This window comes from Brassica rapa, chromosome A06 (genome assembly GCF_000309985.2).
Source record: "Brassica rapa cultivar Chiifu-401-42 chromosome A06, CAAS_Brap_v3.01, whole genome shotgun sequence".
Taxonomy (NCBI): domain Eukaryota; kingdom Viridiplantae; phylum Streptophyta; class Magnoliopsida; order Brassicales; family Brassicaceae; genus Brassica; species Brassica rapa.
The window spans coordinates 5,484,228-5,501,271 of record NC_024800.2 but is presented as its reverse complement, the minus strand read 5'-3'; the positions used below and the strand labels follow the sequence as shown (position 1 = coordinate 5,501,271).

Here is a 17,044-nt window from a genome sequence, read left to right as displayed (position 1 = left end):
GAGAAGCAAATATCGATTTTGCCAGACCAATCGAGAAGAAAAGTCGAAAAGAATCGCAAAATAATTTTTTTCCAAATTGACTAAACCCTAGAAATCAAGTGTTTTGGGCCAACCCAACACCCATTTGGTTTGGACCAGTTAACCCATGGGCAAAGTGGGTCTTTAGCCCAGTTAGACCATAAGTTATTTGGGTATGACCATCACCCACCCATATTTGTTTTGAATGGGTGAACCCATGGGTGGCCAACCAATTGACACCCCTAACAGTCGATTCAAATTAGGTACCAATGACCAAGTTTTTTTAATCAGTGACCAAGCTAGAATCATCTAAACTGAAAAGACGAGTTTGAACCTTGTATTTTACCAGGACAGGTGTTCATGCTTGGACATAGCTAAATGAAACAGTGTTCTTGAATCCCTCCCAATTTTTTTTTTTAAAAATATAACATATATAAATTATACAATCTCTGAAATGTTGAAAATGGAATTTTATTATAGCTCCCAAACATACAGGAATAAAACAGATAGGAAGTTTGATGTATCCAAAGAGTATAAAATACATAATACATTCACGGTCTTCTTATACTACTAAGCGCGTTTATCTCCACCGTTGATTGTTGATAATTCTTCCCTGACATTGTTCAAATGCTTGTTCTCTAATCTGTTTTCCACGAACCAGACCAATAACGAAAAAAAGAGTTATTAACTGAAAATATTAAGGGAACAAAACAGATTGTGGAATCATTGATATGAGTTTTGAAGGTTCTTTTTCACCTGAAGAAATTCCATATACCACGGCGAATTATCTCAAGACTAGCTACAACAGCAAGCATCGTCTGTGTACTATGCTTGAAGGGGAGCTTGAAATCCAGAACCGTTTGGATCCATGCAAATCTCAGCAGGACATTCAAAATCTGTTACATGCTCTAAACATAAGTTGCTGTGAAACATGTTTTTATGGAGTCAATATTTCTTTTTTTGAAACTCACCATTGCTATGAAGTATACTTTCTTCTGAGGAATGAGGAGTTTATCCCGAAGCCAGGGGTTTTCGGATGTCCGGTTAAGAAGACCCCAATCATGGACAAAGTCCCAGTAAGTACCGAATATTGCAGCTACAACTGAGAAGATAATGGCTATAACTCTCCAAGCGTTTTGACCTGGCTGGATACTGTAAGCAGTTCTAAAGCAAACCGCCACTATAGTCAAGAAGTGCTTAACTCCGTTCCACCTGTGATCCGTGTTTTTATGTTTTTCATCAACCAACCGTCGCAGGCACTGCATTGAGTATAAGTTTAGTTATTGAATGAAGGCTAGAGATGTTAGGTTTTTCTTTTGGAGAAAATAAGATATGTACCTGAAGGAGGCAAGTGACGAAAGGGATGACAGCAACTATGAAGAAGAAGCTTTTGTACGCATTTGACTCGGCACAAGTGTTCTTTCTGTGTTTGAAGTCTCCCCAACCATAGTAGCATATGTAGAACGCGAAGCTTCGAAGAGCTTGAACCTGGCTAGTGAATTGAGCGCAGAAGAAGCTATCCGAAAATGATACCTGCATGAGAAATGTGAAAACAATGGACGGTTCAAGACCTACTATAATTGAAATTTTACAAGATTCTCTCTCTCTGCTCAACAAGCTTATTCTATCTCTGGTTTACCTCATAAAGAGGAGCGGCGATGCAATGAAACAAACATGTAAGGTAGAATATGCGGTTCGAATAATAAAATAATTTGAATGGCAGAAATAGAACCCCAAATATACCCTGCAAAAGTGGAAAACAAAACATAAAGGAGTTGTTTTGATGCTAGTGTGTAAGCTGATTTTTATAACAAAACTGAAACGCCAATTCCCGGATTTTGGAACTCACAATAAGTACGAAAAGAGGAAGAAGTTCGGTGACTGCTTGATAGTCTTTCGTTTCAGGATCTACCTCCATGTCAAGATTTGCAAGAACACAAAGCAATGCAAAGACGCCAATGCTGAAAGCCACAAGCAGGACTTGTCTGTGTCCTAGTTCAGTTCCTTGCTTGAAATTAAATATTTTGGAATAGTTTACTTTGTATCGCCTCCAGAAGTATAAATTCGCAGCATACATGATGATATGCAGCATGACAAAACCGAACCAGCTGCAAGAAACAGCAGAGAAGACATCAACATCTAAGCAAAACTGATATAAATATTTAATAAGAGGGACAAGTTTACTATCATCTTACCTATAAAGTGGGAACATAGTATTCATGTATACATCCTGGCCAGGGTTCTGCAAGATATTTCGGGTGCGGATGATTGCGACAAGAGCCACTATAAGAGAGAAAACGCATCCAGCCGAGAAACCTGAAACCAACATCCTCATTATAAGCACCCACAAAGATATAGCTTCAAATCCAATTGATGCAACTTTCTGATTTTACCTGTGGAAAATGTAAGTCTGTGCCTCTCTCGTGTCACTTTCGGCCGTAAAATTTTCTTTCCTTCGGTTCGATTAGATTTTGCAAAATGTTTTATGAAATTGTCTTCAACACGCTTTTTGAGTTGCACGACCTGTCATAAAAGAGGAGAGGACCCAGAGAAGATGAAAATAAAAACAGAGGATTTGACGAACGAAAATACTCTACCAATTGGTTCAGAAACCCATAAACCTCTTACAGCATCAGTTCTTCCAAGGTCTGAAGCATCAACAAATTTCATGAAAGGCTTCCTTGTACCCCGCAAAGTTATCTATAAACATACATTTGGTCGAACACAGTCATATAATAATATTATATATAACCCTAACTCAAAGTCTCAAACCTTACCTTATCAAACTTCTTCAATATCTTCGAGAACGCCATTACATTCGAAGAGCTTCGTATACAATATCGAAAATAACACTCAATCATAGACAAATACAAAAAGATTCAAAGTTTTGCATTACTACTAAACTTATACGCACCTGTAGGTTTTGAGGTCCAGAAGATCCCGATAAAGGTTGATGTAATCTTCCTTCAGTTTCTTCCTTCCTTTCCTATTACTATTATTCTTAATGCTTAATATTAACTTCATCCACCAGCTCGTATTCACTTGATCGAACGATTCCATCGCTCCATTGTCTTCTGCTTCTTCTTCCTCTTCATTTAATTGCCCAGCTCTGCTCGATTCTCCTTCCTCTATCATCTGACTTTCAACTTCCACTACAAATTTGAAATGTCGGTTTGGTTTCGCCACGATTTGTATCAACCAGAATTTAATTTTTTTTTTTTTTTTGCAAAAGAGTGCAGTGTCTTTTCCCTTTCTTTAAACTTTTTTTTAGTCTTTTTGAGTTTGTTCTCTTTCGGATGGTTCATGAAAGTGTTTTATCTTATATAGCTTTCGTCTCCCTTATATTATCGGGCTTTGGCTACTCGTCAAACTTTGGGACTTTATTTTCCATGCATGTCCAGTTTTATATCTTCATAATTTAATACTAATAGTGGCAGAGCTAACGTTTTGTGTGGGTCATACGACCCATATGAATTTATATTAACAAAAAAAATCCTTGTATTTTCCAAAAAATACTGCAAATTTAATTTATTTGACCCATATAACATACTTCTTCCGTTTCAATTTAAATGTCGTTGTAAAGGAAAATTTTAATTTCAAAATAATTGTCATTTTATAATTTTAATACAAAATTTATTGACTTTATATTTTAATCTATTTTTTTTGTTGGTTGAAATATGGTCAGATGTATTGATAATGATGATTTTATTTGAAAAATATGTAAAATTAAGTATTTTCTTAATTTGTGTATCCAAATCTAAAATGACAATTAAAATGAAACGAAATGAGTATTTGATACGCAGTTGACCCCGGTAAAAAAGTTGAGCTGCTTCTATTGAATATAAGTATTCTAATGTAAAAAAATACATTAGATACAACTTGTTTTAAAAAAAGGGTTCATTACGGAAACATACATGCATGAAAAGTTAAATTTACAAAGTTAAAGCAAAAAAAATGAAAAGTTAAATTTAAGTAGACCAGAAAGTGGAATTTAATTCTACGAAAATCACAATTTGAGTTGACAGAGATTATTGAACGAACAACAATCAAATATAAAAAAAACTACAGTGCTTTGTTAATCTTATAAACCGGGTAATTTTTTTGGGCTAACTGTAATCCGGTTTGGTAGCCGGAAACCACGAAACTGAAAAAAACGGCTTTTGAACTGTCAAAGTTGATTAAACCGGACATAAAAATGGGACATTTTAAATTCATATAGTTTACTCAATGTGAGATAGTCAGTGATGGGTGGAAAAGTAGTTATGTGTCTATTGTTGCTTACTGTATTTACCACCGGCGTGAGTATAAGGAGAGATACCCTCCGTGGAAGAAGCGATACCAGAAGCGAATGGAGTCATCTCTTCTTCCGTTCCCGACCCTGAACTCTTAATCAAATTAGCTTCAATCTCTTTAGTGAGCTCCGCCTCTTTTGCCAACATTTCCTTAACTTTCTCTCCGTAAAACTTACTGACTTTACTAAATTCTTTGTCTAGACTCCGAAAAAACTCCACCTCGTAGGCTCCTCCTCCTTTCTCATCCAGAAACGTGGTCTCGCAACCGCCATCCACGGTGGCCTTCACTAGAATCGGCTCCGTCGTCGCCGTCATTTGTAATCCTTCCTCGACGTCGTGAGAATTACCGAGTCTTTGACTTCCCTGAGTCAAGAGTGGTAAACCGCTAAACGAAGTCGTTTTTCGGTTTAGTCCTCCCTCGTGGTGATTTTTGGCTACTCTACAAGTAGGTTCATTGGCGTATTTTTTCAGAGAACGGTAATCCATGTAAGCGTCTTGGTGTTGCCACTCTGGCCTCATCTGAGACGAAAACTCCTTCCCGAACGTCATTTCGATTCTCTTAGACTTTTTTGTTAAGTCTGTATTTTTCGTTTCTCTGGTGATGAATGAGGAGTAGAGTAATGATGTATATATACACATATACACCTAATCAATGTAATCAACTGTAAAGAAAATGTTAAATTTAGATTAGATTCGAACCCGCACATCCATACACATATATTTTTATTTTTAAAATAACATTTAAAATACAAAATAAGTTATGAAAATATATTTTTAATATCAATTTTTATGTATATAATATTATTTTAAAAATCTTATATTTTTTGAAATTTGTTTTTGATGAAATTGTATAAATCGTATATTAATGTAGTATTTTTATTTATTTATTTAAAAATCCAACATCATATTAATAGTTTGATTTTAAATATTAGTTTTATATGAGTTAATACAAATTTCATTAACTTTTTTTGGTTCAGAAATTTTTATTCTCGAAATATTTGTTTGTGACTAAATTAAATTATTTAATATTATATTTTTAAAATAATATTTTATTGTGATATATAAAAATAGGATCTTAAATTAATAAATTAGATTCGTAACGAATTACAGGTTGTTATATAATAAACTATTACTTAACTATCAGTGTGGAAATTTTATTACATTAAGTTACAAAAAAGACTTTTATTTCATTAACACTCTCTCACACTTACGCATGGACAATATTTTATAAATTTGTAATTGGTCAAAACAATTTTTTAAAATACAACAATCTGTGATACTTATTTTACTGTCAATGTGAAATTTACAATTAATTTTTAGGAAGCCAAACCTATCATTTTGTTTTACTACTTTTTTTTATTAATTTTGTATCTCGGATCTATGGAAAAATTCAAATTAATTCCAAAAAAAGTAGTTCACAATAAACTTTTTTGTGGGTATTTAAATAAACCGTAAGCAATAGAATGTATTGGGATGCATTCAAATCTAAGTTGCTTAGGAATGTTCGCACACAGTTAGTCCAGCATCTGGTTCTGGTTTTTCATTCGAGAAAAAAAATCTGGTTCTGGTTAATACAAATCTAGTTCTTATAATAGATTTGTATCATCGTATTTTGGTTTTAAAACCACATTGATCTGTTGTAAATAACTGAAATATGTCAAGACATTCGATTTTAACTAATTCATTAATCATTATCGTCTCGCGCGAGTGTATTTCATATCCGTAGTGGGCTACCCTAATTAATCGCATTGTACCAAAATATATTACTCCGTCTTTTCCTAAAAGATCCATATTCTAGTTTTTCACACAGTAAATTTACATAATTTTTTGCGTTTATCTTATTTCCATAATTTTAACCCAATAAAAAATAAATTAGTGCAATTAAGATTTTTGAAGTGTAGAATTAATTAATAAAACATGTATTGAAAATGTAAAGAATGAATCTTTTAAAAACATATTTTTTCTCTAAAATATGTATCTTAAGGAACAGAGGGAGTATATTGTAAAAACTATAGTAAAACAAAATGTTCTGTATCTCCACTTTATGAAAAAACAAAGAAATGTATAAAACCACGTTATTTGTAGCTCTAACTTAACTAATAAAAGAAGAACAATTCTCTTAAATATATTTTTTAAGTTTTATCACAAAAATAATTTTTAAAATAACCATTTTTGTTTTGAAAATTTTTATTATTATTTTTTATTTTTAAAATTTTGAATCCATCTCTAAAACCCAACCTCTTAACTCTAAACCTTAAATATTAGATTATTAACCCTAAGAATATAAATGCATATTTACCTTTCAATAAAATCTCTTGAACATTTTTTTGGGGTCTATTTTTGTAAAAATAAATTAAAAAAACTATCTAAGAAAATTTCTCATAAAAGAATAGATGGAATGAAAGAATAATTATTACTCCAGTAGATTAAAAGAGTGAAATTAGTATTCCATAGTTTTCTCAGCGTGAAATAATGTTTGCATTTTTTCATTTATAATATACAATTGTATGGAATATAATTGAATTTTCTGTTTATTCATTTTAACAGGTAAATATTAAAATGTAAATGAGCTAAGCATTTAGAAAGATTTTATTCCACAAATTCATTCTGATTACAGACTGCATGTTGTAAAAGAGTAGCTGAAAAAATGTTTGACATGGTCGATTTTGATCAATCCATTAATCGGTGTCCTCTATTTATTATATTCGAGTTGACGACCCTGGTCGCATTGTATGACCCATGTCAAACTGAATATTCAGAATAACATTTTCAAATGGTTGATGAAACTTTAATTTGTAACATTCCAATCATATGATTTTACAGAATACATCTTTAAATTTACATTTTTAAATTATAAATTTACATTCTTTAAATTTATAATTGGTTCACATGATTACAACTTTACATTTTTAAATTCATCCTTAAACTCTAATTTTTTCAGAATTACCTCTGGTTGATGAAACTCTAATGTAACATTCCAATCGTATGATTTTACTCCAGAAATTACCAATCAGACTAAGCCTTTCTAGAAAAAAGATTACCAATCAAACTGAAGAATTTTGCTGACCAATCCCTGAGATGTGTAGATCCGACCACCACGTTATCCAAAGGCGATTCCATAAAAAATTGTATTTTATTTAAAAAAACAAATTAGGATTGGGGCCACTTTTGTGTGTTTCTTCTTCTTCACCAAATTAAAAACATTTTTATCAAATTAGCTTAAAACAAAAGTAATTCTGTCATACCTACGTCTTCCCCTGACGTCACCTATAGTATTATTGACTGTATTTTGCGGCGTTCGTGACAAAAGTATTTTTCTGTCATTTACCCAAAAAATTATTGGATGCGGATTTAGGATTTTTGCTCTTGACTTTCGAGTTTCGACTATTCTAAGTCAACTGTATATTTAACATTAAATGCCAAATTTAGATGCCAAATATATTTAACAGTAGTATCGTTTACGGGTTTTGCACATGAATTAAAAAATTATGAAATTTATTGTTTTATCCCTATTTAAATATAATTTTTGTTTGAACTTTATTAATTAATGAATTAAACATAAATGAAAAAATTAGAAAATTTATGTAAATTATGCCTTGAAAATATAAAATGATACTTATAATGAAATAAAAATTAAAAGTTAAAGCGATACTCCTTCCGTTCCTTAATGATAGACTTTTTAGAAAAAAATTTGTTTCAGAAAGATGTATTTTTTGTGTTTTCTATGAAAAAATTGTAAACTTCAAGAAAATTAATTGACTTTATTAAATTACTATTGGTTAAAAGTTATTGAAAATTGAAAATTACAGAGAACGATACATTTATTATGGCAGTTTATTGTGTTTTCTTAATATGTGTGAAAATACTAAAAAGTCTATTTTTGTGGAACAGAGCGAGTATTTAATACTCCCTCTGTTTTTTATTGTAAGTAGTTTTAGATGAATGCACAAATATTAAGAAAGTTATTAATTTTTTCAAAAGTAGCATTTGATATATAAATTAGGTATAGTTAAACCAATCATAAATAAGCATATATTATTTGATTGGTATCACTATACCCGATAAAGGTAAAAGTTACTTAAAATTATGAAAACTACTTATATTTTGAAACAAACAAATTTTGCTTAAACTACTTACAATAAAAAACAGAGGGAGCATGAAACAGAGAAAGTATCATGTTTTCTAAAAAAAATTATTCATGCTTTTCTGGTGCTTAAATTAAGTTCTTGACTTTCTAAATTTCTAAGTCAATTATAATTTTTAAAAACTAAATAATAGCTGTAAGAGTCACATTGCCGAGCTGGCATTTAAAAAGAAAATAAATGAAGAAAGAATATTTAGATTTTTCATGGAAAACGAATAAACACGTAGAAACTAAAATATAATAGAAAAAAATATTTTCGTTCTCTTCAACGTTTGAACACCCCAAGTGTCGGAATATAGGAGAAAAGAAATGAGAATGGTTTAAATCTCTACAATTTGTTCGAAAGAATGATGGATCTATCGTTGTTGTATGGCGATGTTGGTATAATCGTTGAAAATTGGCAACCTCAGTTTCTATTTTGTTCAAAAGAATCAGTATTTTGGATTTCTATCGAAATTTATGGTTAGATCTAAACTGGGAGTTGGCCAATGTTATACAACAAAAGGAATTGATGTTTACAATGTTTATGCTACGATATGTGCGTTGGAGTTTCATCTCAAAGATGATAGCCAAATGTGAAAATCGTAAAAGGTCGAACGTGAATGTGGAGAAGACAACCGACAAACTTGATACTTTGTATGAAGCTTGGATATCAAAAGAAGCTTCTTGCACAAAGACGTCTTCAAATGTTATTTTCTATGAGTTGTTCTTGCATAATATGTATGTAACTCAATGTATCTCTTATTATAGTTTGTACTTCTTATGTAATGTTTACATTGTATGAATTAATAAAGATAGTTGTTAAAAAAAAAAAAAAGAATGATGGATCTACCCAATGTTAACTTCCTAGAGATGATATTAGATTAGGCATGGGCATATTTTCCGGATCCGAAGATCCGAACCGGTAATTACTCGAAAAATCAGGTTTTGGATCGGATTCGGATACAGAAAAATATCCGATTAGATAAAGTTTAAAATTTGGTCGGATACCGCGTCGGATACGGATAATATCTGGGATCCGTATGGGTATCAGAAAGACCCGAAATTAAGATAACCTTAGTAATCTATTATGATTGTTTTCATTTTGGAAATTAAATTTTGCTTTGGTTATATTAAAATAGTTATGTTATGTTATTGTATTGTAATTTTAGTTATTTTGTTTATTTTTTTCGGGAATATCTTTCGTTCTTTTGGATTATATTCAGTTCTATCGGGTTAAATGGTTTGGTATATACTAAGAACCGGACCAAATTCATCATTTTTTTGTTACTTTGGATGTAACCGGATCCGAACCGGATCTGACAGGTGCTGAACCGTATCCGAACCGAAATTTTAAATTATTCGGTCAGTACTAATTTCTCTAGTTCTAAAATATCTGAAATCTGAAAAATCCGACCCATATCCAAACCGGTTATCTGAATGTCCAGGCCTATATTATATGTAGGAAAACAAGCGAAGATAATTTAAGATTGAGATGATAAAAAGAGTTAAGAAAATGGATCAGAATCTCATAACCGACTATTAAGTAAAACATAATAATTTTACCAAAAAAGTAAAGCATAATAAAAATAAGAACAAGATAAATTCTTAACAAAAAGAAAAAGAACGAGAGAAATCTGCTATATAAAAACTGTTCTAATTGTTTTGAAGAAATACATGTGTTACGAAATTATCTTTCATGAAACTATATTACTAAAAATCTATAGTTTATTTATAAGTTTGGTTGCAATAAAATTACCAAAATTTTGATTTTTACTCTTCATATATCATTACTTATGTACACAAACTACATCTTTTTCACTTTTTTTCTATATTCATCAAAAAAATCCCAAGATTTTGATTCTAAACTTTGTAAGGTTCAAACTCATGATTCTTGGTCATTAACAAGTGAGTCTGTTTCATGTGAAGTTATGTGTGATAGGAGAAGCTAATCAAGTTATCTCACTGTTTGAAAGTATGAAATTGATATTTTTTCAAATATGTTCGTCAGATTCCAGTCGTAGAAAACTTTTACGAAAGTTTTCTAGTCAATACATAAGTTAGTTTAGCAATTGACTTTATGTGTGTTCTTAGAGACGATTTTTCTGGAAGTCTTCCAACTTTTCTTTGTTAATAAAAAAATCTCAAAAATACCATAGAAGATTTCCTGGTAAGTTTTTAAGGATACACAAATTAGTTTTGCAATTGACCGGATTGTATCAGAAGTTTGACTTTCTCTAGATGATTTACACGGAAGATCCACCTACCTCTTCAATCACCATGTTTTATTGATGTCTTTTTCACCTATTCATGTGAAAATAAGTTATGTTTGGGTATTTAACTTTTTGGTGCTAAATCTTAAGAGATCGTCATAATCAAATATCCAAATAACGAAAAGTAACCTCAAATCTCCAAGAATATCATTTGTCTCATGGGTGAAACTATAATACACTAGTACATTCTAAAAACCGGCCATATTCTCTCTCGATAGATTCAATTTGAATCTCCAAAAACCGGCCATCTTCTATCTCGATAGATTCAAATTGCATGTATATACATTCTAAATAACATGACACATAGATGTGTGTTAGGTGAAGTGGTTTCGCTGGTTGAACAGTTGAACTTCAACTATTCAATCATCTGATCACTTAGTCTTAAAGTAATTATGAATCCATTGGTGTCGTGGCCACTTTGCTAGACTTCAAAGAGTGAGAGCCAAATAACTTCACTCATTTTGTTATTAAGACCATTATAGCACTTGCTCAAATATTCATAGTCAATCCGTTGAATTATACTAAGCAAATACTTTAAGAGATTTGTTTAAATTAATTACACTTTGAAGTCGAAGGAAGGGGAAGATAAATCCAGTATTCGGTATGGGGAGTTCATAAAAGGAGGTGGTTGCAAAGAATAATTATCTGTTTATATGAATTTCTTTGAAGAAGACGAGAATAAGATCCTTGAAGAAGAGGAAGTAGCTGCGAGGTAGCAAGCCGAGGGTTGACTTCCTGAATAAGAGGATTTAGTAAAAAAAAATCAAGGCTCGTTGGTTTTGGTGCATTTATTGGCTTTGATCTGGAGTTTCTATTGTTTTGAATGACAATTCAATGGCCAGCATTGTCTCTGTATAATTTTCTGGTTACACATGAAATCTCAAATTCTTAAATCTTGATCGCATGCTTTTAACAAAGTCTTTTTTCAACTACTCTTGTTCAAGGTGTATACGGTTGCAAACTAGGACAATATATAGTCGATTCATAGTAGGTACCCAAGTTGAATAGAAAGAATCATATACAACTAAAATGAAGAGTTTGAAGAATACTATATGTTCTCTACATGATTTACTACTAGAGGGTAGAGATCGAAGCATGTTTATATGCATTTGATGCATCCCTTAATTTATCATCTGACAACAAAATAAAAATGAAGAGTAGGAAAGATAAGGCAGTGTAAACAGTTCGGTAGCTAAAGAGTAGTATTCACCGTCTTCTGAAACTACTAGTCGTCTTTATCTTCATCTTCATCATAGTTGAATGGTAATGGAACGGATTTGAAGGCTCGGTATTTGCCAACATTGTTCAAATGCTCGTTCTCTAATCTGTTTTCCATGAACCAGACCAAGAACAAACAAAACAGAGAGTTATTATTAAAGGAACAACACAGATTGTGGGAATCATTGATATGAGTTTTGAGGGTTCTTTTTCACCTGAAGAAATTCCATATACCACGACGGATAATCTCAAGACTAGCAACAAGAGTAACCATCGTTTGTCTATGCATGAAGGAGAAGTTGAAATCCAGAATCGTTTGGATCCATGCAAATCTCAGCAGGACATTCAAAATCTGAGATACATGTTATAAACATCAGTGCTGTGGAACATCTCGTTGATGGAATCAATATTTCTTTTTTTTCGGGTTGGTTTTGAGACTCACCATGGCGATGAAGTATACTTTCTTTTGGGGAATGAGGAGTTTATCACGAAGCCAGCGGTTTTTAGAAGTTCGGTTTAGAAGACCCCAATCATGGATGAAGTCCCAGTAAGTACTGAATATTGCAGCTGCAGCTGAGGAGATAGCTGCTAAAACCCTCCAAGCGATTTGACCTTTCTGGATACTATAAGCAGTTCTCAAGCAAACCGCCACTATAGTCAAGAAGTACTTGAGTCCATTCCACCCTTGCTCCGGGTTTTTCTCCTCGAACAAACGTCTCAGGCACTGCATTTGAGTACATGATGTTTAGATATTAAATGAATGGTAGAGATTTTTTTCTTTTGGAGAATAGAAGGTATGTACCTGAAGGAGGCGAGAGGCGTAAGGGATGACAGCAACAATGAATAAGAACGTGTTGTACACACCAGATTTGTTACACGTGTTTTTTCTGTGTCTGAAGTCTCCCCAACCATAGTAACATATGTAGAACTCGATGCTTCTAAGAGCTTGAACCTGGCTAGTCAATTGATCTCCCAAGAAGAAATCAGGCAGTGTTACCTTGTAAAGAGGAGCGGCGAGGCAATGAAACAGACAAGTGAGGAAGAAAAAGCGACTCGACCGGTAAAAGAAGTTGAATGGCAGGATTAGAACCACAAACATGGCCTGTAAAAAGTGGAAAACAAAACATCATCATAGAGTTATTATGATGCCATTGTTTTAATTGCTGATTTTTATCACAAAACTAACTTACAAGAAGTAGGAAAAGAGGAAGAAGTTCGGTGAATGTTTTATAGTCTTTAGTTTTGGGATTAGCCTCCATGTCAAGATTGGCAAGAACGCAAAGCAACGCAAAGACTCCAATGCTGAAACCCACAAGCAGGACTTGTCTGTATCCAAGTTCAGTTCCTTGCTTGAACCCAAATATGAAGGAATAGTTTACTTTGTATCGCCTCCAGTAGTATACATTAGCAGCATACATTATAATATGCAGCACGATAAATCCGAAAAAGCTGCAAAAAAAAAAAAATAGCAGAGAAGACAACAACATCTAAGCAAAATCATTCCAACTCGAACGGTCGATATAAATACTTGGCCAAGTTTACTAAGCTTCTTACCTATAAAGAGGGAACATAGTATTCATGTACTGCTTCTGGCCTTCCTCCTGCAAGAGATTTCGCGTGCGAATGATAGCCGCAAGAGCTACTATAAGAGAGAAAACGCATCCTGCAGTGAAACCTAAAACCAATATCCTCATAATAAGCACCACAAAGTTTGGACTTTCAAAAACAATTGATGCAAACTTTCTGATTCTACCTGTGGAGAATGTAAGTCTGTGTCTTTCTCGTTTCGCTTTAGGCCGTAAAATGTTCATTCCTTTGGTTCGGTTAGCATTTGCAAAATGCTTTATGAATGTAGCTTCAACACGCTCCATGAGTCGCACAACCTATCATAACAAAGTAATCACAAAAATAAAAACAGAGGACTTGACGGTGATACTTTCCCAATTGGTTCAAAAACTCATAAAAACTCTTACTTCATCAGAGCTTCCGAGGTATGAACTATCAACCACTTTCATGTAAGGCTTCGTTGCATCCCTCGAAGTTATCTATAGCACACACACATTTCAGTCACATAAGTCATTAACATATATAATTTTATTAAAAAAAGTCATAACATATAAAACTCCTTAACAAAAAAAAAAACTCCAAATAAAAGTCTCAAATCTTACCTTATCATACTTCTTCAACACCTTAGAGAACGCCAATACATTCAAAAAGCTGTATATACATGATTTAAAACGCATCCATTATTAAAACTCACAATAAATAAATACAAAAACTCATTATACTCTACCAAATTTATACGCACCTATAGCTCTTGAGAAGCCTAAGCTTCTGATAAAACACGATGAAAGCGCTCCTCAGTTTCTCCTCGACTTTCATCAAGTTTTCTCTGCTGAATTTCAAGTCGGTCTGCTTCGAGACCTGGAGAACTCTCTTGATGGTGGAACGAGGCGTCTCTTTGGTGTTGTTGATCGTCACTCGATCTAGTACATCTAACGGAGCTGGTCTCGCCGCTCTCATCCTGGTCGTGCTAGCTCCGGTAGACACCGAGGCTACAATTTCTGCTTGCGCTTCTTCTTCTTCTTCCTCTTCATCATCTTCTAATTGACCAGCTTTGCTCGACCCTCCTTCCTGTATTGCCTCCATGTGAGCTTGACTTCGAACTTTCACTACAAAATTTGAAATGTCGGTTTGGTAAGTTGGCGGTACAATCACAATACGATTTGAATAAACCGGAACTTAGTTCCAACCACTTTTAAATCGGTTTGTACAGTACAGTACAGCGCAACGATTTGATTGCAACGTGGACGGGTACAAACCAAACTTTTAAAATATGTATGAATTTTTTTTTGGTCAATATTTATGAAAATTTTGCTGTGAAAGCGTTATATATTTATATCTACGAAGATAGCATCGCGAGAAAATGGAATTTTAATTCTGAAAAATCACAAGTAATAGAGATTATTAAACTAACAAAATTCAAATATCATACTTTGTGATTGTTTAAACCGGGGGAATTGAATTAATTTATAATCCGGTTATCTGGCCGGGAATAAATTTGAACGAAACTAAACGTACGGTTTTGGAACTATCAGACTTGATTCAAACCGGACATAAAAACGGGACCAACTTTTAAACTCCTGTTGATTGCTGTCAGAAAGTCAGTGAGTTAGGTGGAAAGGTAGATAAGTATCTATGATTGCTTACTGGATTTAGCTCCGGCGGGAGTAGAAGCGGAGATAGCCGCCGCGGAAGTAGCGATGTCGGAAGCCAAGCGAGTGATCTCCACCGCTCGTTCATCCCATCCCCACCCTTCTGGATTCTCAACTTTAACACGAAACGCGATCAAAGCGTCCATCTGTTTGTTAAGCACCACAGCTTCTTTCAACACTTCGTCCACTTTCTCTTTGTAAAACTTATTTACTTTATTGAACTCGTCGTCTAGTCTCCGGAAAAACACCAGCTCGTACTCTCCTCCTTCCTCCGCCGCCATAAGGAACGTGGTCTCGTAGCCGCGGTCCGCGGTGTTGTTAACAAGAATAGGCCCTGACGTCGTCGTCGTCCCTGTCAGCTGTATCCCTTCCTCTACGTCGTGAGGGTTACCGCGTCTATGTCTTCCCGGAGTTGAGACTAAACCGCTAAACGCTCGGTAAAGAGTCATCTTCCGGTTTAATCCTCCGCCTTGATGATTCTTGGCGCCACCACGAGTAGGTGCATTGTTGGTTCTGAGTTTGAAGCGGATGATTTCTTTGAGAAGGGTTTTGAGATAATCGTAGTCCATGTAAGCTTGTTGCCACTCCGGTACCATCTGAGACGAAAACTCCTTCCCGAACTTCATTTCGATTTTTGTTTTGAATCCAACTTAGTTTTTTTTATTGAATCTATATTTTATGTTTCTTGAATATTGAGGAGCAGAGGAATCGTGTATATATACACACCTAACACTGGAGAGAGAGAGATATTTGTTATGACTTTCTTTTTTACATTTGTATAAGGTTTACTATTTAGGAGGTTTATTCTAATAAGAATGGTTCAACTTTATAGCTTTTCGATCATCTTTGAATTCTTTTAAACGGTTATTCAATGAGGGCAACTAGACCGCGTGGTGTGGACTCATATGTTCATATATAGAATTTCGAACCCATTTTAATAATATGTAATCAGTCAATATATATAGGATAACATTTAACAAATATAGTGTTCTTATTTTATTTTTTTACCATGACTATGATTTATACATTTAAGTTTTCATGAAGCCAAATCGAACATCTTGTTTTACTAGTTCAATTCTTACCACAAATTTATATCATTGTACTTTCGTTTAGAAACCACAATGATCTAAAAAGCTGTAAGTGCTACAAAATTAGCTGAAAATGTTCTACATCGATTTGACCTAATCCATTAGTCATTATCGCCTGGCGCGAGAGTTTTTTTATATTCGTAGTGGACGGCCCGCTTTTTAAAAAAAAAAGTTGTGGCCGACCCTAATTAATTGCACGGTAGGCTAAGTTGTAGCAAGATATATAGTAAACCAAAAATGTTTAGTATATCTTTCCGAAAACTTAAATGTATATAAGAGCCACGTTGATCTATATGTTGTAGAAGAGTAGCTCAAAGGTCTGACATATTCGATTTTAATATGTTTTTTTATATTCGAGTGCACGACCCTAGTCGCATTTTATCAACACCCCTTTATATGGCGGCTCAAGGTCGATGGTATTATTGTCATTTCAGAGAACCAAATTGAGTAAGTAGTTGATGGAAATGATTACATGATTCAGTCAAAAAAAAATGATTTCATGCAAATAATTAATCGTAGAACTATATATATATAATCCCTTTGTTGTATATATCGTAATCAACGTTGCATGGATCTATACAACGTAAACCACGTACGTACGCGAAAAAAATGAAAGAAAACTTTCTTTTTTGAAACTAAAATGAAACAAAACTTAAGAAAAAGGAAATACAAGATTGACAAGTTTGAGCAAGCCTTGTGGTCCAGTGGTAGTAGACGGTCTTGGATAGAAATATATTCTGGGATCGATTTTCTTGCTCTGGAAATTAAATAACATTGTTTTGTTTATCACGGCTATGGATAAGTCCGTATAAATATC

At 33.5% G+C, this 17,044-nt stretch overlaps 1 protein-coding gene across 6 annotated transcripts; it reads right to left on the bottom strand.

The window, feature by feature from the left end:
• Window positions 1-436: 436 nt before the first annotated feature.
• LOC103872215 (phosphate transporter PHO1 homolog 3) lies at window positions 437-16,095 on the bottom strand. 6 transcript variants are annotated; one of them, XM_033272189.1, is made up of 12 exons: window positions 15,135-15,997; window positions 14,233-14,596; window positions 14,093-14,141; window positions 13,898-13,969; window positions 2,412-2,541; window positions 2,214-2,334; window positions 1,868-2,126; window positions 1,658-1,762; window positions 1,357-1,551; window positions 990-1,277; window positions 775-914; window positions 437-661 (listed from the first exon to the last, which is right to left on the bottom strand). In XM_033272189.1, exons 1-12 carry the CDS (start codon window positions 15,763-15,765, stop codon window positions 589-591), a joined length of 2,427 nt encoding a protein of 808 aa, XP_033128080.1. In that variant the 5' UTR covers window positions 15,766-15,997; the 3' UTR covers window positions 437-588. The 6 variants fall into 6 exon arrangements, with proteins under 6 accessions (XP_033128080.1, XP_018508126.1, XP_033128081.1 ...); XM_018652610.2 differs by lacking the exons at window positions 13,898-13,969; window positions 14,093-14,141; window positions 14,233-14,596; window positions 15,135-15,997 and adding exons at window positions 2,647-2,718; window positions 2,796-2,844; window positions 2,933-3,170; window positions 4,301-4,928; XM_033272193.1 differs by lacking the exons at window positions 437-661; window positions 775-914; window positions 990-1,277; ... (3 more) ...; window positions 2,214-2,334; window positions 2,412-2,541 and adding exons at window positions 11,669-12,031; window positions 12,140-12,276; window positions 12,367-12,648; ... (2 more) ...; window positions 13,479-13,599; window positions 13,678-13,807 and having other exon boundaries at window positions 15,135-15,622; window positions 15,674-16,089.
• Between the last annotated feature and the right edge of the window lie 949 nt (window positions 16,096-17,044).

What these genes read in the sequence shown, in the direction of transcription:
- LOC103872215 (XM_009150437.3), bottom strand. Translation starts at nt 15,765, where the DNA reads ATGAAGTTCGGGAAGGAGTTTTCGTCTCAGATGGTACCGGAGTGGCAA. An exon ending in TGTTGAAGAAGTATGATAAG is followed by an intron (nt 13,970 to 14,092) that starts GTAAGATTTGAG and finishes TGTGTGCTATAG; the next exon opens with ATAACTTCGAGGGATGCAAC. An exon ending in GGTATATGGAATTTCTTCAG is followed by an intron (nt 12,032 to 12,139) that starts GTGAAAAAGAAC and finishes CATGGAAAACAG; the next exon opens with ATTAGAGAACGAGCATTTGA.